Source organism: Pezoporus occidentalis, unplaced genomic scaffold (assembly GCF_034315485.1).
Source record: "Pezoporus occidentalis ecotype Australia unplaced genomic scaffold, CSIRO_AGI_Poc_V1 ctg250, whole genome shotgun sequence".
Classification (NCBI taxonomy): Eukaryota; Metazoa; Chordata; class Aves; order Psittaciformes; family Psittacidae; genus Pezoporus; species Pezoporus occidentalis.
Window position 1 is genome coordinate 1,028,465 of NW_026914395.1, and position 26,556 is coordinate 1,055,020.

General features: G+C 63.6%; 1 protein-coding gene across 1 annotated transcript; it reads right to left on the reverse strand.

The window, feature by feature from the left end:
• Positions 1-2,563: 2,563 nt before the first annotated feature.
• B4GALNT4 (beta-1,4-N-acetyl-galactosaminyltransferase 4) lies at positions 2,564-25,506 on the reverse strand. Its single transcript, XM_062623352.1, has 20 exons — positions 25,265-25,506; positions 16,155-16,261; positions 14,687-14,797; positions 14,023-14,118; positions 13,616-13,706; positions 13,105-13,205; positions 12,345-12,412; positions 11,863-11,941; positions 10,557-10,623; positions 8,293-8,436; positions 7,957-8,066; positions 7,619-7,719; positions 6,958-7,040; positions 5,117-6,362; positions 4,431-4,738; positions 4,028-4,181; positions 3,618-3,690; positions 3,371-3,524; positions 2,940-3,066; positions 2,564-2,748 (listed from the first exon to the last, which is right to left on the reverse strand). Exons 1-20 carry the CDS (start codon positions 25,413-25,415, stop codon positions 2,634-2,636), a joined length of 3,486 nt encoding a protein of 1,161 aa, XP_062479336.1. The 5' UTR covers positions 25,416-25,506; the 3' UTR covers positions 2,564-2,633.
• Positions 25,507-26,556: the final 1,050 nt, after the last annotated feature.

Below are 26,556 nucleotides of genomic sequence, written 5' to 3' on the forward strand. Positions count from 1 at the left end.
GCAGGAGCCCTTTGAAGCCAGATAAGCAGAGAGGGAGCGTTTGGAACGGGCCAAACCAGTTTGGGGGCCATTGCTTCCACCCGGGCTCCACACTGCACCCATTGCTGCAGAGAGGTGACCCCGGCAAAGCCCAGCACAGGGCAGGAGGATGCCAGGAACTGGCCACTGCTGTCACAGCCCATTCTCAGCCTGGAGGTGTGGGAAGCCCCTGTGCTCCCCTCCAGCCACCCCATAGCAAGGCTGCTTGCGGCTGGTGTTCCCCTCCACCATCCCGAACAATCCCCAGTGTCACCACAGCATCCCCTTGGGACAGGGTGAGCCACCGGCCACAACCCCACACAGCCCTGGGGACCTGCCCACACCCCACTGTCCCCTGCGGCTCCCCATGGTCCCCACAGCTCAACCACTGCCACAGAACCAAAACCCTGCAGGCTCCTGCTGCTGCCCTTCCCCAGGGGAACACCACTGGCTGCCCCCGACCGGACGCCAGCGGGGCTGGACCAGTGTCCCCAGTGGGGATGGTGCTGGGGGCACCAGTCCCTCCCAGCATCACCAGCAGCAGATCCTGGTGCCTGCACTGATGCCAGTGGCTTTGGGAGCTCTCCCGCTGGAAAGCTGCTGGAAAAGCTGTGCCTAAGGAAAGGCGGCTTTAGGGATCAGGGCGCAGGCCACGGGTCGGGCAGCTCCCGACCCACAACAAAGCGCTCCCAAAGTGCTGCAGAAACCAGCAGTGTGGGGAGGAGAGGAGGAGCGTGGGGAGGAGAATCCGCTGCCCCCCGAGGCTGTCCCCTCCCTGCAGCCGCAAGTACCAAATCTGGAACAAAATCCCCCAAAGCACAGTTGTTTGATGGCAAACAGGTTGCTGAGCCACCACCTCCATCACCCCACGGCTCGGCTGATGCTCAGAGCCCTGGGGATGCAGCTGGGGGAGACTCCGGGGCTCAGCTCTCCCAGGCGTGCTCACAGTGACGGTGGAGGGCAGCAAGGACGCGATGGTCACATCCCAGGGACAAGGGGACCCGGTTGAGGGGCAGAAGGAGCCCACAGGAGGTTTGTGGAGCCCACAGACGCTGCGTGATGCCAGGCACGTCTATGGCAGGGACAGGCACTCAGGAAGACGGGGCAGGTACCTCCCATCCCATGAACGGCAGCAAACGGAGCAGCTCACGGCTCCCCCCGGCTCCCCGCCCCGGGGCACCCCGAGCCCCCCATGCAGTGTGTGGGGCGCAGGCAGCTGCCGGGGTGGGGCCGAGGCGTGGGGCGGAGGTTCAGAGCCTGCTGCAAGCCCGGGCGTGCGCCGGGCACCACCAGCGCGGCTCTGCCGCCTCCTCCCCATGGCACAGCAAAGGGGCCCCTCGGAGAGCCGCGGTCCCGCATCCTGCCCCTGCCCCATCCCACCCGTGCAAAGGGAGCTTTGGACCTTCCCACCAGTGGCTCCACGCAAGCTCCACTCTCCTGGAGGACGCCCCGAGCCCTCCTGGGTGCTGTCTGTGAACAGCAGAGGGATTGCGAGGGGGCACAGGATGGTACCATAGAACCACAGCCTAGTTTGGGACCGTAAATCTCCTCCAGCTCCAGCCCCTGACACGGGCAGGGACCCCTTCCACTGGAGCAGCTTGCTCCAAGCCCCTGTGTCCAACCTGCCCTTGAGCACTGCCAGGGATGGGGCAGCCACAGCTTCTCTGGGCACCCTGTGCCAGCGCCTCAGCACCCTCACAGGGAAGAGCTTCTGCCTTACACCCAACCTGAGCTTCCCCAGTTTCAGTTTGAACCCATCACCCCTTGTCCTATCGCTCCAGTCCCCGATGAAGAGTCCCTCTCCTGCATCCAAAAGCACCGTGTCCCTCCCAGCCTGCACAGCCACGCACCCACCACAGCGAGGGGACAGGGGCCAAGGGTGATGGAGAGAAAGGAAATCCCGGCCAAGACAATGATTTTATTTTTTTAAAAATAAAAACCCTAAACCAGACAAAACTTCCTGAAAACAGCTTCCTACCTCATAATTTCACAGAAATTAGCTTGGAAACAGCATTTGCTCTCCCCCTGCTCACGTACCTGCTTTGGGCTCTGCCCTTTCCCACCCCAGCCCAGTCCCTGGGTGCAAGCAGCGCCAGCCCCTCATGCCAAGGGGCTTTGCCCCCCATCCCTACGGCCACGGCAGCAGGTCCCCACCCCGCAGGGCAGAGCCAAACCCCTTCTCCCCCCCTCCACGGTGGCTCCACAGGAGGAGGGGAAGGTTTGGGGAGCCCCAGGGACCCAAATCCCCCTCCTGTGGGTACTGGAGCCCCACAGTGTGCAGCCTGACACCGGGACAAGGTGCTGGGTGTTTGGGGGCGACCCAGGGAAGGGCGAGCACCGGCTGCGGGTTCGGGTACCACCTCCCACCTCCAGCATCCCCAGCTCCGGGATGAGCCTCGGCTCCATCCCTCCCGCAGCCGGTCCCGGCGCTACTGAGTTAATAACTGCGGTTCTGACTACGGAATTAGACCCTTATACAAAGACCTCCCCGCTCCCCCCCTCCCCGGGACACCCGCGGCGCGCAGCGGGCACCGGCAGCGGCCGGGCTGGGGACGAGCGGGGCGCCCATGGCCTCCGGGGCGGCGGGGGGGGGGGCAGCGGCTCCGGGCCCGGCGCTAGTCCTTGGGCGGCTTCTTGCTGCGGGCGTTCCACATCCCGCGCTTGGAGTGGTGGTAATGGTAAAAGTTCCTGAGACGCAAGCGCTCCACCTCCAGCCCGCTCTGCAGCACCCTGCGCCGGCGGGCGGACAGCGCTCAGCGGGGCACGGCTCGGAGGCAGCCCCCCCCCGCCGCCCCGGCCAGGCTCTGCCCCTTCTCCGCCGCCCGAAGGAAGGGAGCGCGGGTTCCCCATGGGATGCGCACCCATCTCCAGCCCTCCCCAGGGTCGGGGCTGCTGGACACCCCCCCCCCGCCCGGTCTCACCTGTCCAGGAGCTCCCAGTCCTCGCCGCCCCAGCGGTCTCTGAACTCCTCCGTGTTCATCCCCCCCACACGGTCAAAGTCCGACTTGTAGATGCCGAAGAGGCCGAAGCCGTTCACCTCCCAGTAGCCTGGATGGGGAGAGCAGTGAGGGGACCCCCAGATCCGAGGTCATCACCTCTGCGCTCCCCCCACTACCCAGGACTGCCCCATCCCAACCCCTTTTCCCATCCCTGCTCCCCATCCCCACCCCTGCCACCTCCCCGAGTGCGCACCGTGGGACAGCCTGGTTTTGGGGAGCATCGCACCCAGCGCCCCACAAGCACCCTTGGGCTCGAATCCCATCATCGTAGAGCAGAACAAGCACGTGGAGCCAAACGCAACCCAAACCATTCTCCGGGGGGAAGGTGGGGTGACGGGGGGGGCCCCGCTCACCATTGGGCTCCCGGGGGGAGCTGCCGCAGCTCAGGCGCATGACGATGGGCGCATAGGCCAGCTTCCCCTCCACGCAGTGCTTCCGGATGCTGTCCAGGATGTTGGAGGGGAAATGGATGTGCAGGTCGCAGAGGAACACGATGCTGTGCCCGTCCTGCGGGAGGGGACAGACACGAGCAGCAGGATCAGGGTGAAACAGCTCCGGGAGGGAAGCCAAGGTCAGGCTTGAATCCTCTCCCCGGCTCACCTCAACCGTGTCCACGCCAGCCTGCAGCCCGGCTGAGCGCTCGAAGTTCCCCGTGCGCCGCAGGTACTGGTAGCTGAGGGCAGGACAGGACAGGGATGTCAGTGCCGGTGACCAAAGGGACTCAGCCACGAGGGGGACAGGGACCACCGGCGAGGGCAGGGGACCTTCCTGAGAGCCTACAACTCATGCCAAGGGTCCCCACATGGAGGCAGAGGAGGTTTCTGCACCCAGCTCCTCACGGAAAGCAAGTTTAAACCCCCAAGAAGAGGAGGAAGGGGGCAGCAGACAGACCCGTGCTGGGGTGGGGAGGAGAAGCAGGTTGAGTGAGCCACGTCCCACCACGAGGAGCCCCCAGACCCCCATTGGTGCCCTGTGGGAGCACAGTGGGACATGGGGCTCACGGTGGGTACCGGGGCAGATGCGCGTCCTGCAGCGCCTTCTCCACGTCCATGTCCTCGCTGTCAAAGTCCACCAGGATGACGTTGAAGTTGGGGTCCTTTGTGGCCCCGTACAGATGGGCCATGTCCGAGATGAACTGCTGGACCCAGCGGGCTTGGTTCTTCACTGCAAGACACGGCCACAGACGTCCCTTAGGCTCACCACTGGGGTCCCAGGAGCACCCCATTGCCCAACCAAACCAACACCCCTTCTGATGGGAAGCAATAACCTCAGCATCCCATTGGAAGCCATAACCTCCTCCTCCTCGGGCCAGCCTGGAGATGCAACTGGGGAGCAGAGGGGTTGCCCTCCTGGAGGATGCTGAGGGCAGGGGGAGCAGCAGAGACCCAGGAGACGCATCCTGCCATCACCTACCGGGTACCACGAAGTGCACCATCACGTCCTGCTTCCAGCTGAGCCGCAGGGGCCGGCACAGGACGGGTTTTCCATAGAGGATGCTCCAGGTGCTCGGCGGGGACTCGGTGGCCCCCAGCGCCAGCCCCTCGGGGTTGGCCTCGGCGCTGTCGTCCTGCTTGTCCTGGTGCAGGAGGACGTAGACGTACTCGGAGAGCCGCACCGTGCGCTGCCCGCGCTCTGCCAGCTCCAGCTCCAGCAGGTACCGGTTCCCCCGCGCCGTGTCCCGGCGCTTCTCCACGTTGATGATCCTCAGGAGGGTGTAGATGCTGTGGGGAAGAAGCAGTGATGGGTTCAAACTGAAACTGGGAAGTTCAGGTTAGATTGGGGCAGGAGCTCTTCCCTGTGAGGGTGCTGAGGCGCTGGCACAGGGTGCCCAGAGAAGCTGTGGCTGCCCCATCCCTGGCAGTGCTCAAGGCCAGGTTGGACACAGGGGCTTGGAGCAAGCTGCTCCAATGGAAGGGGTTGGGGTTGGAACTGAAGGAGGTTGAGGTACTTTCCAACCCAAGCCATCCTATGATCCTATGAAAGCACCATCACGAGCTCTGCTCCCCACAGCTCCCTTGCTCAAGGGCCAGCCCGAGCCCCCGCTCCAGGGGTGAACATGCATCCCCCCAGCTCCCACCCGCACCCTGCTCCCTCCCTACCCTCCGTTCTTCTCATTGAGCCTCTCCATGTACTGTGCCACCACGTCCACCACCTCGCTCTCGCTGAGCTGCAGGTTGCCCGACACGTTGCAGCGGAGGTCGTTCCAGTCGGAGCGCAGCAGCTCGAAGTCCACGGCGCTCACGCTGAACGTCCGCTGCCAGTTGATGGAGTCCTCCAGCCAGCTCTGCTGCAGCTCCCCCCCCTCGTAGCTGTAGTCGGACACCTCTTCCTCCTCCTCCTCCTCCTCCTCCTGGCCCTTCCCCTCCTCCTGCTGGGACGCCGTCGTTTCCGACACCTTCAGGAAGGACGTCACCAGCGTCGCCTCCGAGGAGTTGTACCCGGTGGTGGCCGCGGCCCGGCCCGGGGCAGGGGTTGTCTCCTCCTGGGTCTCTCTGCTGAAGAGCCCCTGGGTGCCCAGCGCGAGGAGCCCGGGCAGCGCCCGCCGCTCGGTGCCCGGCCTCGGCTCCCACCTCCGGCCGCCCGCCCGCGGGTTCTTCTGCCCGGCAGCGCCCCTCTCCCTGGAGATGCTGCTCAGGAGCCAGGGGCTGCGGTGCCCAGGCACGGCACGGAGCTTGCTGGAGGTGACGGGATGCTTCTGAGGGCTCCTGGAGTGGAGATGGACCTTCTTGAGAGGCTTTGGGTAGAGGAAGAGGCCGGGGAAGGCCGGCTCCCGGGCCGGGGCTTTGCGCTTGCCCGGCTGCAGCCGGGTCACGTAGACCTTCTCCTGGGGTTTATGGGCCTTTCTGTCCTCCCTGGGTGCTGCAGCCCCGCTGGGACCCGGCGTCCTGGCCCTGCCACCGAAGACGGGAGCAGCGCGGTGGGGTTGGAGGCTCACGGCCCCGGCACGCTTGGAGGATGCCGGCAGCCCCAGGTCATCCTCCTCGCCCTCGCTGGGATCCTGGGGCAGCCAATGGAGCATCCTCCCGTGGACCTGCCCCGGCGCGGGGCCCTCGTCCTCCGCTCCATGGAGGCCGGGCGCGGGGCTGGCGCTGGGCTGGTGGGAGGTGCTCCCCCTGCCCGCCTGCCCCGGTGCTCGGGGCACGGCCTCATCCCGGCCCGGGCCCTGCCTGCCCCCGAAGCTGTAATAGTCCAGGTCATGGCCATAATCCCTGGTGACCGGCGGCGTCTCCTGCCCCTTGGCTCCGGGTACCGGCACGAAGCTCCTCTCCTTGGCTTCGGGAGGCGGGTCTGTGGGCTCGGGGCTGTCCGCTCCTTCCTCCTCCTCCTCCTCATCCTCGAGGAAATCTGGAGAGCAAAGGCAGAGATAAACACCCGAGGGGCCTGGTGCTGGCCCGCGGCAAGGAACCAAAGCCTGTCCCAGCAAGAGATCAACCTGCGGGGTGAGGGACGGAGCTGGTGGGCACTGAGGGATGCTCGCCAGGGCTGGCAGCTCCAGGCTCTGCCCATTGACCCCCCCAAACCTTGGCTGCACCTTGGCACCGCTCCCATTCCATCCCAGAGCAGACCCAGGGCAGCGGGGCCAGCTTGAAGAGCCCGGCTCCTCCATGAGCATCCCCACGCTCCACGCACGCAGCTGCAGCCCTGTGGAGCCCTCCCTGCTTTCCAGCCCAGAAGCAGATACACGGATTCAGGAAGCAGCGAGGGCAAATCCCAACCCTGGCATCCCACTTCCCGTCCCCCACAGCGCTTGTGGCCGAGCCAAGTGGGAGGTATGACCACGGAGCACATGGAACAAGCTGCTCCAAGCAGCCCTGTTCTCCCGGAGCCCGGGCATCACTGGAGGCATCCCAAGCAGCCGCATCTCCAAGTGGATGGGTTGCTGGGCAGGATGCGCCCGCTCAGCCCCTGCCAGCGCTGCCAGCGGGGAGCAGTGACTCACTGTCTGCGTTGAGGAAGAGGAATGGGCGCTGGCGTGGATCCTCCTCCTCTTCATCCATCTTCATGTACTTGTAAAAGCCAAACCTGGAGACGGAGGAGAAGGACGAGGGCCTGGAGATCAGGGAGGAGCGGGCGGGAAGGGACGTGCTTGCACACACGTGAGCTGCTCAGTGGGGAACAGACCCGGCTGCAGAGCAGGCACCGGGACACAGCCCGGCTCCAAAGGGAGCGGGGATCCCAACATCACACAACCGTGGAATGGTTTGGGTTGGAAGGGACCTCAAAGCTCCTCCAGCTCCAACCCCTTCCACTGGAGCAGCTTGCTCCAAGCCCCTGTGTCCAACCTGCCCTTGAGCACTGCCAGGGATGGGGCAGCCACAGCTTCTCTGGGCACCCTGTGCCAGCGCCTCAGCACCCTCCCAGGGAAGAGCTTCTGCCTTATCTCCAACCTGAGCTGCCCCTGTTTTTGAACCCATCACCCGCAGGAGCACGGCCGGGTCTGAGGCCAGGATGTGCCCCAGAGGTGGGAAAAGAGCCAGCCTGGAGGTGCCCCTTCCACGGGGGACGGAGTGTGGGGACACACGGCTGAGGAGGCCTCGTGTCAGCGCTGTTCCTCCACCCAGCCCCACGGAGCAGCCCCACGGAGCAGCCCCAGCACTCACTTCTCCAGGTAGAGGGGGGACTCCCGGTAGAAGCACTTGTTCTCCGTCTCCATGTGGGTGAGGCGCGTGAAGTCGTTGGGGTACACGAACGAGAGGTAGACCTGGGGACACGACCACGGCAACGTCATGGCTCGATCCAGGCATGAGGCTGGGGCAGGACCTGAGGCCCCCAGCAGCGAGGGACCCCCAGCACCTCAAGCACCCCGCGGGGCTTTGGGCTCCAGCGAGAGCCGCGTTCTCCTGGGTTTTAACGGGTGGAAACAGCCTGGCCCGGGCTGGGGGCTTCGCTGTGAGCCCCACGGGCGCGTGGCCCCATCCCGCTATGGGGAGGCACTCACAAATTGCAGGCCCTGGTAGCGGGCGATGGGGAAGTCCTTCACCACGTAGGTGGGGCTGTAGGCACAGGGCACCAGCACGTTCTCCACGCGGGAGGCCTCGATCGCAGGGGCTGAGGAGAAGCAGCAGCAGCTCAGCCCCAGGCCGTGTCCTGCCACCCCTGTACCCAACCGCACCGCAGCCTGCAGCCCCTGTAGACCCCAGCAGAGACGCTCTCCACCCTAGAGATGGGCAGCAGGGTAGGAGGGATGCTCTGGGTGCCTGCGCCAGCCAGGTCCTGTCTTTTCCTCCCCCAGAACGCCCCCGAGATCCACGAGGATCCGGTCCCAGCAGCTTACTGAGGAAGAAGGTGTCCCTGGGGTCAGACTTGAGCATGTCAGCCCCGTGCTCGTCTTGCTGAGCCTCCCAGAGGTAGCTCCCGCTGTGGCTGGCCAAGGTCTGCGGGATGTGCTCCACGTGGTTCATCTTCAGGGACGATTCATCTGGGGAAGGCAAGGACAGGGGCTGAGCCCCACAGGCACAAAGAGAGCTTGGCCCCAGGAGCAGCCTCCAAGGTGGCACTTCCCAACCTCTCCATCCCTCCCCGCCAAGAGGACTCGGAGGCTTGGAGCCAGCCCAGAGGAGGCCACGAGGATGCTCAGGGGCTGGAGCAGCTCCCATATGGAGCCAGGCTGAGAACACTGGGGCTGTTGAGCCTGGAGAAGAGAAGCTGCGTGGAGACCTCAGAGCAGCTTCCAGTGTCTGAAGGGGGCTACAAGGGTGCTGGGGAGGGACTGGACTGGAGCGACAGGACAAAGGGTAACGGGTTCAAACTGAAACGGGGAGTTCAGGTTGGAGATAAGGCAAAAGCTCTTCCCTGTGAGGGTGCTGAGGCGCTGGCACAGGGTGCCCAGAGAAGCTGTGGCTGCCCCATCCCTGGCAGGGCTCAAGGCCAGGTTGGACACAGGGGCTTGGAGCAAGCTGCTCCAGTGGAAGGGGTCCCTGCCCGTGGCAGGGGTTGGAGCTGGGGGAGCTTTAAGGTCCCTCCAAGCCAAACCAGGCTGGGATTCTATGACTGGATTCTGCTCCCAGGGGAACAAGAGCAGATGCTGCAGGAGGCAAACCCAGCTCCTCAGGCTCTCCCATGCTCACACACCCCGGGACTGATCAGCCTAACGACGATTGCCATCAACTGAGGAGCACCGGAGGACAAGGGTACAGCTGATGTCAGACATCGCTCACCAGGCTCAGGGACGAGGGGAGCTCTAACCCCAAGGACACAGGAACCACAGCCCCAGTGCAGGTGACAGCAAGAGGAGCTGGTTGTGCCTCTGCTCGGGGCTGAGGTGTCACATCACCCCTGCCATCCAGCCCCAGCACCTCCCGCAGGGGGTCACCGCGCTCCAGTCACCGCACCGCGCTCACAGCTGCCTGCCCCAGCACCAGCCCGGCCTGCTGCAGAGCTGGAGGGGAGGAGGCAGCTCCCCGAGCTGCAGGATCCCCCTTCCCCAGCCCCACATTCTGCCTGCCGCAGGGAAAGGCTCCCCAGACGTGTCTCTTGGTGGCTGAGGTTGGGCTGCAACCCCTGGGAAAGCCTGGGGAAAGGGAAGGGAGGAGGAGGCTCGGGGTGCTGCTGGCAGCCCCTGCACCATGGTGATGGGCTCCCTTCGAGTGATGTGGCTTCACCCTGGGATGCTGCTGGACTCCAAGGGAGCTGGGAAGCAGGAAAGAAGCATAAAGAGGCAGCGCTAATGGACAGTGGTTGTGGGGGGATTTATCCACACATCATCCATCTCATGGGCACCTGCATCAACAGCAGCGATACCCCTCCATCCCTCTTCTCCTCATTGATCCCTGCTGCTGCCTGTCCCCTCCTGCCTTATCGACACCTTCCAGGCCGTGATTGATGACCGGCCCCAGCGCACTGAGCACTGGGGCAGGACCCATCTATCACATCCTTTCTCACTGCCACGGAAGGGGCAGGAAGCAGAAGATCTATAGATTTAATTAAACCTTGCTCCATCCATCCCTGCGCTCACAACAGCTCAGGGCCAGGCCACGGAGCCAGCCCCCATTGCTCTCACCAGCAGGGATGAGGTGGGAGCACCAGGAGAGCTGTGTTTCTGTGCCATGTCCATCCTTAGGAGGGTCAGAGCATGCTCCTAGCACCATCCCTACCCACTGCAACCCCTTGCTCCCAATGGGGCTCCAGGAAACCTGGAGAGGGGCTTTGGCCAAGGACCTGTAGGGACAGGCCAAGGGGAATGGCTTGAACCTGCCCGAGGGGAGACTGAGCTGAGCTCTCAGGCAGAAGCTCTTCCCTGTGAGGGTGCTGAGGCGCTGGCACAGGGTGCCCAGAGAAGCTGTGGCTGCCCCATCCCTGGCAGTGTTCAAGGCCAGGTTGGACACAGGGGCTTGGAGCAAGCTGCTCCAGTGGAAGGGGTTGGGATTGGAGCTGGAGGAGCTTTAAGGACCCTTCCCACACAAACCCCTCGGATTCTAGGATCTGATTTCCCAGGACCTGGTTTCCCCCCCATGCTCCGGTGCTGTCCCTCCCCTGCACCAGCACAGAGCCCCCTGAGATGCTGCTGCCGTGGCTGCAGACGGACACGCTGGCTCTTACCTGTGTACAGGGAGATGTAGGAGGAGTCGATCACTTCGAACTTCAAGCTGGGGAGGAAAACTCGCCACTAGGAAAGAACAGGACGGGAGGGGGATGAGCAGGAGGGTGCCAGGGGTCAGGGTGCAGCCGCTGACCCCGCACCCTACGATGGGTCCTGCCCCGTCCGCTGCTCCCGGGATCGCGCCTGCACTGATCCCACTGGTCGCAGGTGGCACCAGTAACCTCATAGGAGGCAGCGCAGCCTTGCGGGGGGGAATGACACCAGGCATGGAGCAGGGAGGCCACAGCACCCCTCAGGGCCACAGCCAGAGCCCCCAACAGCCTCCCCTCGCCCGCAGGGCTGCACACACACATCAGGTATGCACTGGGTCCAGAGGGTCCCCGCCGCCGCCTGCACTCAGCCCATGACGTGCATCCTAAGGCATTTCAGGAGCCTTTGTCTGGACAAGCCCTGAATTCCCTGCAGGAGCCAATGCTCGGCTCTGCTTTCCCGGAGCATCTGAGGCTTCCCCCCAGCAAGAAACCCTCCCTCTGTTTGTTTGCACAGCAGCAACTCGGATCCTGTCAACGGGGGGGCTGGAGCCCGGCGAGGGCCTCGCTGGTGCTGAGCAGCAGAGCAGCCAGGAAGGGCTGTCCCCAGCCTCCCGGCTGCGCTGCTGGCCCCAGTCTGCCTCCAGTGATTGATGATGCTTGGGAGAAAGGAAACCTTTGCAAGGGAGCCGAGAGCTTCCCCTCCCAAAGCCAGCTCCTGACACACGCTCGGGGCTGTGCCAGGGCTGCGCAGCCAAGGCAGGCGAGTTCGGATTTGAAACTCGGGGTGTCTGCAGGGGGGGGGGAACAAGGGACCCAGCTCCACCAGCTCAGCTCAGCCGTCTGACCCTGGCGCTGCTGGGTGCACACAGCGACCAGGACCTGCCTGCCCTCGTCTAACACAGCCTGGGCACCCCTTGCCTGTGGCAACGGGCTCCTCTGAGAGGGACCTTCCACCTCTGCCAGCCCCTCTGCAGGAGGCCAGGGAGAAAGGAGAAGGGACGGTGCTGGAGCCTGGAGCAGAGGGAGCACATCCCATTACAGGAGCACATGGGGCAGGAGCACGGGGAGGGACAGCAGGGTCTTTAGCTCCCCAAAGGCCATTGATATGAAAGGATTGGGTGAGCACGGAGAGGAGCCGCCTGTGCCGGGCGCCCTGTGCAGGAACAGCCCAGGGAGATGGGAGATGAGCCCGGGATCAGGGCAAAGCGTTCCAGTGTGCATGGGAAGAGCCCCGGCGCTGGGAGGAGCATGGGGTGGGGGGGCATTTACTCACCCCAACTTCCACGTGGTCTGAACCCCGGTCGTCTTGTTTGTGCAGCAGCTCGAAGTAGTAGCGCCTGGAGGACATGAGGCTGCGAGAGGGGAGCAGCTGGTTAGGGACCACGGGGTGACACTGAGCGAGGCGATGGGGAGGAAGGGAACCTTTACAAGGGAGCCGTTTCGGGAAGCCCTCCCCGTCCTGCTCACACCAAGGCTAAACCTCGCTGGGGCAAGGGGCCAGCAGCGTGGGGTGGGCACTGCTCCCCCATCCCACTGCGGCCCCAGGAGACCAGGGGACCCCCATCCCCACCTCATCGTCTGCAGAGCTGGCTGGGGCCCCCAGCGCCTTCCAGCCACGGACCTGGGGGCACGGCGGGTTGAGCTCCAGCCCTGACCCCTCCTGCCCTTTGGGAAGGGGCCGTGGGCAGGGTCTAAGCCCTGGGAGCCCCAGCTCCATCCTGCTGGGCCGGGCAGCGGGAGCGAGGACGCACTCACCGCAGAGGCTTGGACACTTGAGAGCTGAACTTGGTGAACTCCCCCGGCGCCGTCCACTCGGTGCCCAGCTGGGGAGGGAAGCGGGAGCACGTGAGACACCTCCAGGACACCAAGAGGGCACAGAGCCCGAACTCTCATGGGATCTCTCCTCCACCGCCATTGGGCACCATCCTGTGCTGCTCTTCAGGCCAGGGGATACCTCAGGAGCTCTGCCCCAGGGCCTCCTTCTCCCAGGCTGGTGGCATTCGTGTCACAAAAGCTTGTCACCAGCCAAGAAGATCCCCAAAAGCTCATGGCAGACCACGGGGTGCCCGGTTATAGGAGACAGCACCAAGAAAACCCAGCGGCAAAGATCAGACCTCCTATTCTGGGGCATAAGCTGGTCTTTGGTAGCTACAACCGGGATGGGACCAAGGGGCTGATGGTCCTTCAGAAGCCAAAGCAGGGGCAGAGATGGGACCAGGCTGAAGAAGCCCAGCAGTTCCTAAGGGGATAAAGAAGCAGGAGCTGCTCTGGCCAAGCCCACACAGACCCCGTCCTCTCCCTGCAGGAGCTGCTGAAGCAGCACAGGGACCTGCAGAGGCTGAAGAGCTGCCACGGGTTTGAAACACCCTTAACTGAGCACTAGGGATGCCCAGGAGGGCCCCGGGGTGGGTTTCAGTGTGCTGGGAGCGAGGCCCTGAGGGAGGAGATGCTCTCGGTGGGAGCTGGAGCATTCCCAGCATGGGGAATGGCAGAGGGTGCAGCGGGACACACGTACCCTGCCCACAAACGCCACGAGCCGGGAGTTGGCCGGGCTCTCATCGGAGCTGAGCCACAGCTCCGAGTTGTCGTCAGATGCCACGGAGAACTGGAAGTCCGCTAGGGAAAGAGAAGGAAAAGGTCACCACAGGGAGATACAGCAGCCCAGGGGCATGGGCTCAGCCCCGGAGCATCGCTGTGAGATGGAGAAGCAGGGATGGAGGGATGGATGGATGATGGATGGACGATGAATGGATGGATGGACGATGAATGGATGGATGATGAATGGATGGATGGGTGGATGTCATGGGGCCACCCATACCCCACATCTTGGCTCTGTCCTGGATGAGATTAGGGCTTCACCTGCCTCTGAAGCCACATGGGAAAAAGGTTCAGGACCCTTCTGCCTGAGAGCCAGATTTTGGGGCTGTCTCCAAGAGCCCTCCTGTCTCTGTGTGTCCCAAGAAGGGGGAAGGAGGCAGCTTCTCCACGTTGCTGCAGGGGAGCCGAGGCCAAGCTCCATCACTCACCATCCTTGAAGGGGTGGATGTAGCCAAAAATCCTCAGCCCATAGTTCTTCCACTTGGGTGACACCGCCAGCTTCTTCACTGTGGTGCGGGTCTGCAGAGGAGACAGGGACATGACAGCATGAGCAGCTCATGCCCAGCCTCATGCTTTGCACCAGCATCACCCAGCCCATCTCCTTGTTACCCCAGGGTCCCATGCCTCTGGCACCAGAGGGGACATGGAGGTCTCACCACCACCCACCTCTCCCTCCGTCCCTGCTCTGCTGGGAACTACCTGCCCCAAACCCAACCCAACCGCTTGCAAGCAAAGGTCTTGAGGAGCAAGCCCAGAGCCAGTGCAGGTCCAGCAGCACCCAGAGTGGATGAGAGGACCCTCCCTCTGACCCAGCACCATCACACCAGGGACTCACGTGGGGAAAGAGTGGGAAATGAAGGTTCTTCCTCAGGTGCCTCACGGCGCCTCCACACCAGTCTTCGAAGACGTGCAAGTTTGCCTTCCCCTTGTACTGCAGGATGAGAGGGAGACGAGGGGGTCCTCCTCACATCCCCCTCCCCTCCAAGGACTGCGCCAGGGCAGGATGCTGAGCCCCACGGGTGTCACCTGCCCGGCCTCAGCTCTCCTGCAGTGACACTGAGCTCCCATCCCTGTGCCAGCCCCAGGGTCACAGCACAGGCCCCAGCAGGTAACCCCCTCCTGCCACTCCCCTGGGTCCCAAGTGCACTTGGACGTGGGCTGTTGTGTGGACACCAAAAGCCCAGCCCCATCCTTCACCCATGCCCAGCACCCATCCCACCGGCACAGCCAGCACCAGGGGACAGGCTCCGCGTGGATCCAGCCAGAGAAGACAGGCAGCAGAGTGAGGGCCTGATGCTGTACCCGAGGAGGTGCCCTCATGGGTACCATGTTGACCCCAGGATCATGCAGAGCCCCCAGGATGGGTGATGGAGAGCAAGGAGGAGGATGGATGGAGGTGGCCCTGGAGCCTGGCATGCTGGGGGGACAGGGGCTGCCCAACAAGGGGCCAGGTGGCCCTTCTCCTCCATCACCCCCTTTGCCGCTCCCTGCCCACCTACCTGCTCATTCCAGGGCAAAGGCTGCTTGGTCAGGTTGAGCTTGGGGCGCGCGGTGGCTCGGTTGGACCGGGAGCCTCTGGAAAACCATCCCTCCAAGTCCTGCCCATCGCTCTGCCCAGGAACAGGAGGGAGAGATGAGAGATGGGGGATGAGGACCAGCCCCGCAGTGGCTGCAGGACGTCTCCCTACAGCACACATCTCATTTGGGGCGTCGAGCGCTGCCAGACCAAGGGGAGAGCTTTCAAGGTTAAAGGCAAAGGAAAGCAGGGGCAGGAGGAGGCAGGAAACGTTGGCACAGCGTCCTGGGGAGCAGGGTCAGAATGTTCCAGCTAAACTCGTTTCCCTTCCTCTGCTGAGAGGCTGCTCCAGAACAGGGAGTCTTCTGTTCAGCTGATCGTTCAGCTGGGCTGAGGAGCTACTGCAAAAGGAGTGGTTTGGGCTCCATCTCCAAAGGGGCAGAAGCAGTCCCTGTGCTCACCCACAGGCAGAGGAAGTGGGATGTTTAAAGGGAATTAAACATCCAGTCCCTTGTGTCTCAGAGGCATCAGGTGAGCATTCACCTGCCCCCAGCTTGCTGAAAGGGTGACGGGTGGCAAGGAAGAGCCCACCCAGAGCATCCTCTTTTCCTCCTGTCGCAGGGGGACCTGGCCCATGGCAACCCACACTCAGCATCACCCTCTCCGCGGATGGACTGGGGGGGGACACGGGGATCCCTGACATCTCTCTCAGGAGGATTCACCATCATCATCCTCCCCCATGGCCTCAGCTGGGCAAAGAGGGACCGTTCCATCACCCAGACAGCGGAGCCCAGGTGGGAACTGCGGCACCGCAAAGCGCTGCCCTCGGGATGCACTTAGTGCCAAAGACATCACTAGCAAAGAGCCCAAATGAGCCATTGACATCCCGAGGGGGGAGCGCTGCCCTTGGGAAGCAGCGGAATTGTGCCGTGCTCCATGGAAGGATTCACCCTCCTCCCGGGAGAGCTGAGGGGTGACTCCTGCTGTCCCCCTCCTCACCCGGCACCAGCTCGTGCCTTCTCCAGGCACCTCAATGTCCTCCTTTGTCTCTTCCCCAGTTTATGAGGAGCTGCGATTGATCAGAGCAGGGCTCTCCTTCCTCCCGCATCACCCTGCTCCCCAGCCAGGCACAACCAGCCTCTTCCCCTATCTCTCACGCAGCCCGAAGCTGGTTCTGCTTCTGGCACAGCTTACACAGGAGGGAAGCGCCGGAAGATGCCAGGCTCCTCCCGGAGGAGCACAGACAGGGCAGGGTGCGCAGGGCACCACACACGTTCCACGGGCACCTCGGGGATGCTCTAACGCGTGCTGCGGAGCGGACCCAGAGGCTGTGCCCCCCCCTCCCCGCCCCGGCCCCGCAGCGGCTCCGCTGGGCACGGCTGGGAGCACCCTTGGCCGGCCGTGGGGCACAGGAGCAGCGACCCGCGGGTCCCCCCCGGCTCCCCCGTTACCGCCGGCTCCTCCTCGCGGCTCTCGCTGGAGTCCTCGGCGGTCCCGCGCCGCGCCGCTGCCGGCGGCCCCCGGGCCGGGTCCGTCACCTCCGGCGGCCTCTCGCCATCTGCGGGGCATGGAGTGAGAGCGGCTCCGAGGGCTCCCCCCGGGGCACCCCTCCACGGGACCCGCGCCCGCACGGGAAGGGCAGGCGCTGCCGCCGCCGCGAGCGGGGGGACCCGGGGCCGCTCCGGCTGCACCAAGCAGCAGCTTGCAGAGCTCATCAGCACCAGGTTTAATTGCACACACACACATACATACATACATACATACACACACACACACACACACACCCCACCGCTGCCCAGCTCTCGGCCTTTACGCAAGACACGGCCGGATGAGCTCCTGTGGGATCGCCTCCTCCTCCATCCTCAGGGATGCATCCTCCTGGAGCATCCCGCACTGCCCTGAACACACCGGCTCCCAGCCCCCCTCCCGGACATATTGTCCCCAGATCCATCTTCCCACCCCAACACCATCGTGAAGAACTCAACAGCCCCATCACATCAACTGTTCCCACGTGCTGCCTTATTCCCAACCTACAGATCCCCCCCATAACCCGTCACTTTCGGGCTGCAGAGTGGGTGCCTCTGAACCCTTCAGACAGACACCCCAACCCTGGGGGGATGGAGGGGGTTTGCAGCTCTGGCACACAGCATGGAGCTTCAAACCAGCACCAAGGGATGATGAATGCGATGCTCAGAGTTGGGTGTCCAAGGGCCACCACCACAAACACCCATGGGTCCCCCCCAAAACCAGCCACCCCCTTATCACAATACAGAGGAGCCCCAGACACAACAAGCAGTGGTGCAGTGCTGTCCCCTGGCCATGGGCATCACCCAAGAGGATCACCAAAACCCTCCCAAGGCTATGGCAAGCTGCCCCCCATCCTCCCCCAGCCCCTTCCCCCCACAGGCAAGGCCTGGGGGGCTCCAACCCCCACCGAATGAAACAGCCCCGGTGGCTGCTGCAGTGGGAGCAGTTGGGCGCCTTCAGACCCCACAGCCCAGCGAGGAGGGCCTCGTGGTGCCCCATGACACGCTCCAGTGCCATTAGTATTCCAGCGGCAGCACAGCCGGCGTCTCCTTGGAGATGGCAGCACAAATCCCATCCCCTCCCGAGGACAGGAAATCCAGCTCTAAGGCCCCTTCTTCTGCTCTCAGCCATTCTTCAGCCCTGGCAGCTCCCTGACTCCCTCCTCCCCTCACCCATCTTCATCCCATCCCTCCTCCCCTCACCCATCTCCATCCCTGCATCCCCACGGAGGACGATGTGGAGCACTCCAGGGAGCGGTGGGACTGGATCCAGTACTGGTCTCCTCTGCTCTCAAGGACCCCCATCACTCCTAGGGATGCTCAGCAGCGGGAATAAAGCTGATCCTCCCTGTACCGAGGCCACAGATGCCACTGCTCTGACACAGAGCACTGGGGACAGTGTGATTCCCCCCTCCCCACGCTGATCTGGGGATTAATCACAGCAGTGAGGAGGAGCTGAATGCTCCCAAGGGACCTGCTAAGGGATGGATGCAGCAGCTGGATCCGCAGTACCCACAAAGGGTCTCTCTCTCCTGGCCTTGGGGCAGATGAACCTCTCTCCCATGGGATTTGCCAGCTCAGCATCCGTTTGTGATGCTATCTGGGGGAGCCACGATGCAAGTCCCGTCCCCAGGATGAACTAACTCCAACACGGGCTTCTGCTGCCAAGCCCCAGGTCCTGGTGAGCAAACCTGAGCCAGCAGCATCCCAGGCTGCATCCTCAGGGATGGGGTGGACACAGTCACTCCCCTCTGCGGACCACACCTGGGTTTGGCACTGGGTAAATAAGAGATTTGATATAAGTTGGAGGAAAGGGAGAGAACATTCCCTGCAGCACGATCCATCCTTGGAGGGTCCCAGGACCCAAGCTCACCTTCCGTCTTCACCACCCAGCTCCATCCTCAGCAGGATGCTCAAGCAGCTCCTCTCAGCCACTAAGAGCAGAACAAGGCTTGTGCTCCCTGCCCAGGTTTGTGTCCAAGTTAAACATCACCGCTGCTCTGATGGGGTTTGAGTAACCCAGGCTCAAAGCCCAAAGGCCTTCAGTGAAACCCTCTCTTCTCCAGGTGGGGAGGGAAGCGCTCGCATCGAGAGGTGCCGCATCCCAGGAGGAGCAAAAGCACCAGCCAGGCCCCAGGAAAAGGCTTCTGGGCTCTGCACTGAGCTTGTTCCCTGCTATTTAAATGCTGGATGGGAAGGCCAAGGGCAGCCCTAACCAAACACCCAAGTGCTGATGAGCCTGTGTGGGAACTGGAACTGAACGCCCTTGGCAAGGGGAGGGAGAGGGCACCGGGCACCAATGAGCATCGCTTTGCTCCTCCCTCCCAAAGCACAGAGACCCTTTGGTCTGAACCTCATGAGAGGAGCAGGTCAAGGGCCATGAGAAGAGGAGGAGAAAGCAGCACCGGGAGGAAGGGGGTTGGTTTCCCCCGGCTTTGTTCTCCCTTTGCATCCCCCAGCACCACGCGGCTGCTCCCCAGCATCCCCGGACACAAGGACACACAGGCATCACCGTGCAACAGCCAATCCAGCAATAAAACTGCCTGCTGCTCTCTCTGAGGGACCACAAAGGCCACACAAAGACAGGCAGCGGGGGGGGAGAGAGGATGGGGGAAGGTCTGGAGGATGAGCAAGGGACCCATTTGTTCCAGGACGGCATCACCCGGAGGGATGCTGCATGGGGATGCATTAAGAGCTCTTCCCAGCGAGCACGGAGCGATGCTGATGCTGTCAGAGCCGTGAGCAGGGGCAGGAGCTGCACACGCCATGGAACCAGCCAGCTCTGAGTCACAGCAGCCTCCAGACAGTGAGCCAGGGCCAGGAGCAGTGCTCGGGATGAGACAGTGGGTGCAGGAGACCAAGGACCGACCCCATCACGCAGCACAGAGACCGGGTTTCCCCTTCCCCTGTGGCAGCCGCATCCCCCGTGCCCTGGGGAGCACAGAGGCCCTTTCACACCGGCTCCTGCCCCAGCTCCCCGCAGCTCTCACACGAACACTGCCCCTTTCTTCCCTTGCCTTTCGGAGCCGGGAGCTCTCCGGCAGCTTCCTGGACGCTTCCCAAAGCCTCCAACGCGGCTGGAGGTGCCCCTCGTGTGCTTCCTCCTGCAGCTCCCGACTGCTCCTAACGAGTGCTCCCTCCACGCTCCCTGCTCCGCTCCCAGCACCCGGACCCAGAGCCTGAGCTGCCCTGGCATGGAGGAGAGGAGCTCACAGGAGCACGGAGTCCAGCCAGGCCAAGGGCAAGGTCCTGCTCCTGCACTGGGGTGATCCCAGCACAGACCCAGGCTGGGGGACATGGGATGGAGCCCGAGGAGCAGCTCCCCAGGACCCGGCTTCAGTGAGCGCTTGAGCCCAGACCCGCCCCGTGTGCTGGGCTGCACCCCCAGAGTGTGAGCAGCAGCTCAGGGAGGGGATCCTGCCCCTCTGCTGCGTGAAGGGGAGACCTGAGAGCAGCCCTGATCCAGCTCTGGGGCAGTAACAGCGCTGCCTGCCAGGGAAACCCCAGGATGCTCCCGGCTCCACAGCCCCGGGACACGGCCCAGTGAGAGCAGTGACACGGACGGGGCCGAGGTGAACGGGGCTCGCTGCCATCACAGGGGTGCAGGGGATGCATGAGCTGGAGGAGCGAGGGATTCTACCCCCGTCTACCCCAAACCAATTCATTTCAAGCTCTTTACCCTGCCCGTGATGTCCGTCTCGGGTGCAGCAATGGAAATCGATGCGGATCGCTCAGGGCTGGCAGCAGAGCTGCCATGGGAGCGCTCGAGCTGACAAACAGGCTCCGGGAGAGGCAGCCCCGGCGCTCCCATGCTGTCCAGGACACACTCAGCTCAGGGTCCCAGGTCCTTCCTACACACCAACAGCAACCGGATCCTCCCCGCTGACCCCAGCTCACATCTCAGCACCCTCTGCCCTCCAGGCACCACCAGCTCCAAAGGAGCCGGAGCAGCTCCAGCGGGACCACGCGCCCACCATGGAATCCCAGAGCGCTTTGAGTTGGAAGGGACCTTAAAGCCCATTCAGCTCCAACCCCTGCCACGGGCAGGGACCCCTTCCACTGGAGCAGCTTGCTCCAAGCCCCTGTGTCCAACCTGCCCTTGAGCACTGCCAGGGATGGGGCAGCCACAGCTTCTCTGGGCACCCTGTGCCAGCGCCTCAGCACCCTCCCAGGGAAGAGCTTCTGCCTAAGAGCTCAGCTCAGTCTCCCCTCTGGCAGGTTCAAGCCATTCCCCTTGGCCTGTCCCTGCAGACCCTTGTCCCAAGCCCCTCTCCAGGTTTCCTGCAGCCCCTTTAGGCACTGGAGCTGCTCTCAGGTCTCCCCTCCAGGAGCCTTCTCTTCTCCAGGCTGCCCCAGCCCAGCTCTCTCACCGCTCCATCACCACCACGCTCCCTCAATTGCTCTTTGATGCTGGAGCCAGCGGCACAGGATGGGGCTGTGACTGGAGCCACGCAGCTGGCACTGGCTCGGGATGCACTCACATCCCTTTGGACGCCAGCAGTGAGCAAATACCGCATCACACCAGATCCCTCGGGATCCGTGCTGGATGAGGGGGTGATGGGTCCTGTGATACCATCTCAACTGCATCACGGCACAGCCAGGCTGGAGGAGGAACATGGTGCAGCCAAAGGACCTGTCAACACAGCCCTTGGCCAGCCGGGCCTTCCAAAGGCCCCTTTTCCATGAGGATCTGCCTTCTTCCCAGGCACAGAGGAGGCGACAGTGACCCCAGCTGCAGAGCATCAACAGCTCCACAGTTAAAGGAGGCTTCAAACGGAGCCCCAGGAGGAGGAAAACAGCACAGAATTAACTGTCAGCAAAGGCTCACATGAAAGGGGACAGGGATGTGCTTTAGCGGTTGTTTTATGTCTTTTCATGTTCTTAAAAGGCTTTAAGCTGCCAGGACTTGAAGAGCCTCTGTGGCTGAGAAGCGATGAAGGGACAGAGCTCTGCTCTCCTCTCCTGCTGTCACCAAGGCCCAGCGGGACCCGTGGACATGTCCCACATGGACACACGTGCCAAAAGCATCCCCAGTTCCAGAGGCTTCTGCAGGGACCAGAGCGACAATCACATCCACAGCATCCATCCTTCCCCTGGGGAGGGACCACACAGCTCCCAATGGGACAAAGCAAAGGGTGAAGCATCCCTGGGAAAGCTGCATCCCTGCTCCTGCCCTTCACGCTCCGGATGAACCCCCAGGGATCTGCTCCCACCCTCGGCCACCCCAAACTCGAGTGTTTTAGGCAGGATCCAAATCCCTTTCCCTGCTTACAAGGGGAGATCTGAGCTCCCCCCACACCCTGTGGGCAGGAGGATGGGCTCCAGCCCTGAGCACAGCTCGGGGTCCCCACACGGTCACTCCAGATAGCTGTGGCCAGAGCAGAGACAGGACCAGGACCAGGCACCCTGCACCATCCCACCCTGGGGTGCTCACGGCAGCATCCGGAGGGCAGCTCAGGATAAACCACCCCACACAACCCACTTGATTTCATTTCACTTTACCAAGCCCTGGAACCCCCCACATCTCCCCCAGCTTCAAAGGACTTTCTGGGGACCCCCCACAACTGCCAAGGGGACCAGGTCTGGGGGAGGTTCAAAGCCTCGTGCCTAAGAGCCAAACCGGTGCCTTTGAACCACCCACAACAGGCACGTGCCAAATTTTTCTCATACTTCCCCCCATCACCTGCCAAAGAGCCCCAAGACACCCCCAGCCCCCCCCAGCCAAAAGATGGGGCAGCTCACTCCTCCATCCATCCATCCATTCATCCATCCGTCCATCCAACTGCTTCCCATCTGCTTATGCTCAGCAGGGCCAGCGCAGTGACAAAGAGCACAGATGGAGGAAGGGTCCTGGTGACACCAAACCAGCCCCTTCCCCTGGCTCCAAACCCTCATTTCGGGCAGCTTTCAGCTCCAAACCTTCCCTTCCCCGGCACCGAGGGGTTGTCCATCCAGGGAATGCTGCCTTGACAAGCAGGAATACGAGAACGGGCGATGCTAAGAGCAAGGGAAGCAGCACCAGCTCCTCACAAACCCCGCTGCCTTCCTCTTCAAAGGGCTCTTTCTCATCCTCTCCCCCCCCTGCTCCCGGCATCCCTGACAAAAGGGATGGAGCCCCCTGCGGCCGCAGCGCTTCAGCCTCCCAGTTAAACCCCGATCACCACAATCGCTGCCCGGAGGGGCCGCGTTATCCCTGCAGCGGGGGGGACACTGCTGTGCTCATCCCAAACCTCCTCCCGGCTTGCGAGACCCCGAAGGACGATTCCCCAGGGAGGGATGGGAAGGACGAGGCTCTGCGGGCTGAGCCGAACAAAGAGCATCCAACCACCACAGCCCGTGGCTCAGCGCAGGTTTGGGAGCCCTCTGGATCCCACACAGCGGGTCCCTGCTCCCACACGCAGAGGCTCCTCTCTAGGCTGAATCCACAAGGATGCACACAGCCAGCTCCAGGTGGTATCAAGAGGCCCAGATGGGTTTTCCTCCCCGAGCGGCCCTGCTTTAGCCATGAATTAGCTTCAGCGTCCCCCGGGATGCATCCTGTGCTCATCCAGTCCCAAACCACCCCAAAACCCAGCCCCCAGCACCACCAATATCCCACATGCCCCAGGGGGATGCCTGCAGGAGCAGGACCAGCCCCTGCCAAGAGCCACTTGAGGTTTTCACTGGCATTTTTTCCCCCTTTCTTCCCACCTGGCACACCAGCTTTCCCACCCCATCACCTCAGTGTTTCCAGCCGAGAGAGCACCGTAATGGCCTCATTATTCCAGATGAGGAATCTGTGTGTTCAATTAGGCAGAGAAGGGTAATTATCTACTTGTAGAAGATGAGGACAGGGGGGAGTTTCTCAGGGCACCAGCAGTTCCCAGCCAAATTCCCAGATGCTCTGGCTCCATGTGGGGCTGCCACAGGGTAAGGGGACACTGGTACCCCAAATAATACCACCCCATCTTCACTGTGCTCCCCCAGACCCCACTGCCAGGTCCCCCCACATCACACTCCCTGCCCCAAGCTGCTGCAGAGCCTCATGCCCAGCACCTTCAGCCTCCAGGACATGCATCTGCTGGTGACACTTCATCTAATGAGTAATTAACCTCTGTGTGATGAGGTCCCAACAGCTGGAGCAGCCTCAGCAGCAGGTTCTGGCTCATGGTGGCCAAAAATCAAATCCCAGTTTCTGAATCTCAGGCACCTTCTGGTGCACAGGTCCCTAGGGCGATGCTGAAGAGTCCAGCACCCTCCCCAGATCCAGGGATGAGCACGCCACCCCATCCGTATGGGATCTGGGACCAGCACACACCAGAGCTCCCCACAGCAGGTCCTGGATGGTGAGATGCCATGGATTGAGGAGGAAGGAGACAGGAGAGGGCAGTGACCCCCCCGTCCTCCCACTTGCACACCCAGGGATACCCACTAAGCCCAGGGGAGCATCATGTACTGGGTTGCAGCAGCAGGACCAGGGTCCATCTACGTGTGACCAAATCCCTTCCCCAGCCTCCACCCATCCCATTCCCTTCCACCAGCCCCTCTCCACCACTGCACCTCCAAAAGCCTCCATGGGACCTAAACCCTGGCTTTGCCCCACGCTCACAGGGCTTTCAGCCCCCCAGTGCAAGCAGCAGCATCTCCCTGAGCACGGAAAGGCAGGATCCAACCCAGGCGAGGTCCAGCTTCCCCTGCAGAAGCCACAGCAGCAACACAGCCCCCTTTGGAGCATCCCGCGGGATAGGCTGCGATGCCGGGCACGTAGGGAGGAGGTGAGGGAGGGTAGGAACAGGGCCCAGCACCTCACCCCCCCCACCCAGGGCAGGCAGCGGCACACGCAGGCATCGCGCCGAGCATCCTCCCGTGCCAGGAAATCCTGCGGTGCCGAAAGAGGAAGAGCTCGGCCCTGCCTCAACCGGGACAGCCCGGGATGACCCAGGATAACCCCGGGCAGCCGCTTTGCGGTCAGACCGCTGCTACTTGTGGCTTTGCCATGAGGCTCGACCCTGCAGCGGGGAAGGGGAAGCAGCGGCGCAGCCTCCCCGCAACCCCTCCTCCGCGGGGATGGATGCACGGTCCCTGCTGCTCCGATCGCCGCTATCCCCATTTCCCCTTAAGGCCCCGAAATCTGCAGGATCATGCCGCCGCGACGGTGGGAAACTTCGGGTTTCCCAGCTGAGAGGCTTCACCAGCCTCCAGAGCTGCTCCGTGCGCCCAGGGAAGCCATTCCCCGCCATTCCCTGCCTAAATAAGCACCAGCTCTCATTCCTTCCTGTTTTTTTAGGACAAACCCCGTAAGTTCAGACCGAGCAGAATCGCTGCAGCTCAAGTTTCACACAGCAAATATTCCATGGAGTTTTATGTCCCCTCCAAGCAGCCCAATGAGGTCTGCAAGGGTAAAACCGGGAGCAATTCACCACAAAGCGGAACCGCAGGGCGCCAGCACCTGCCCCTCGGAGCATCCCGGATCGCATCACGGGCGTCCAGAGGGTCGGAGGAGGAAGGGGGTTATTTGGATAGGGAGGCGCAGGATGAGAGAGTGCTGGGCAAGGATGGGCGAGTTGGGTTGGGTTTGCCCCTTCCAGGCAGCGACAGTGGCTATAAATGGCCTCTTTGTCATCGCAGCCAAGCGGCGGGTGGAAAAATGAGGCCGGGGCCCCTCGAGAGAGGGGATGAACCTCCCCCCCCCCCAAGCTGTTTGGGGACCTGCCTGGGTCTCCCCCGATCCCAAAGGCACAAGGGCAGAGCACGAGGTGCCCGCGGTGGGGGCCTGCTCTCCCCAGACCCACCCGGGTGATGCGGGATGGACCCGCCCTGGGAGGAGGGGTTTCACCTTGGGGGGGGGGGGTCCCACCTTGGGGGCGCTGGGTGAGAGCGGAGTCGGGGGGGGGGGGGTGGGTTCAGAGAGCCCAGCGCCGTGGGGGGCATCCCCCGCTCTTTGAGGGGGACCCCAAACGGCACCGAATGGGTGATGGGGATCGGGGAGTGCCCCCCGGTGTTGCCCCCCGCCGTTAAAGGGAGGGTCGACCGCCTCGCCCCCCCCTCCCCGTTACCTCTGCCGTAGGCGAAGGGGAGGCGCAGGGCGCGGCCCTGGCGCACCAGGCTGATGTGGAGGTAGGTGAACCACACGGCGAAGGTGAGCAGCACGAGCAGCAGCAGCAGCTTCAGCTGCTTCCGGAGCTTCTTCACCGGGAGCCGCGGCATCCTGCCGCCCGCATCGCCGCCGCCGGCCTAGCCGCGGCCCATCGGGCCCCCCGCCCGCCCAGCCCGCTCGTTCCGGGCCGGCCGCGAGGGCAGCGGGGCGGCTCGGCGCGGGGACCCCCGGCCTCCCGGGGCATCGCCGCCGGCCCGTGGCGCCGGTACCGCGGGTGGGGAATGAATGAGCGGGGCCGGGCGGGGCGCGGCGCGGGTGATGCGGGACGGGACCGCCCCGATGCCGCCGCAGCCACGCCCCCTCGGCCCGAGCGACGGCACCGCCAGCCAATTGCGAGGCGCCCAGCGCGGGCTCGCAGCCAATGGGAGCCCCGCGAGGGAGGAGCCCGCGGGGCGCCGCGCGTCTCCACGCCAACGGGCCGGCATCCGTGCGAGGAGCCGCGGGCGAGGCCATGCGGGGCGCGGGGGGGGTTGGCTCTGTCCCTGTTCCCGTTCCCGCCCCGTCCATACCCGTGCCGGAGGGAGGGACGGGAAGGACTCTGCGAGCGGGGCAGAGCCGGGGGGCGGCGGGATGGGTAACACGGGCCTCGGTGGGGCCGCCCCCGACCCGTTCCCCCCGCGGCGGGGATGGTTCCTTCCGGAGCGGCCGTGGCAGGGCCTGCGGAGCCCGAGCGCCTCGGGTCCGGTCTGGGGGTGTCTGGGACCCCCCCTCACCGATGCGAGCATCCCCGCCCCGGCGGGTGCAGGGATCCCCCCGACCCCCTCTTGCGGGGATCACTTGGGGATGGGACCGCCGTGGTCCTCTCTGCTGGGTGCGAGCATCCCATGGGAACGGATGCAGGGACCCCCACGGGCATCGGGAAGTGCGAGGGCTGGAGCTCGCCCTGTGCAAAGCACAACGCTAATTAACAATAGGGCTTAATTATGCCCACGGTGACCACGGCCTCGCCGCTGCTGGTGGCGGAGTCACGGACCGTGTGCCTCGGAGGAGCCGCTCCACGGCCCCGGGGTCGCCCGTGCACAGCCAGGCTGAGGCTGAGACCGGCCACAACTCAGGTCACCGATGCAGGGGCCGGTTCTTGCCTCGGCAAGAGAAAAGAGCGGGTTGGTTTCGTTTCCGGCTCTCCCTCCCCGCCGCACAAGCCGAGGCAGCTCCTCCTCCTCGCTGCGGCTCCGGAGGGGGACAAAAGCC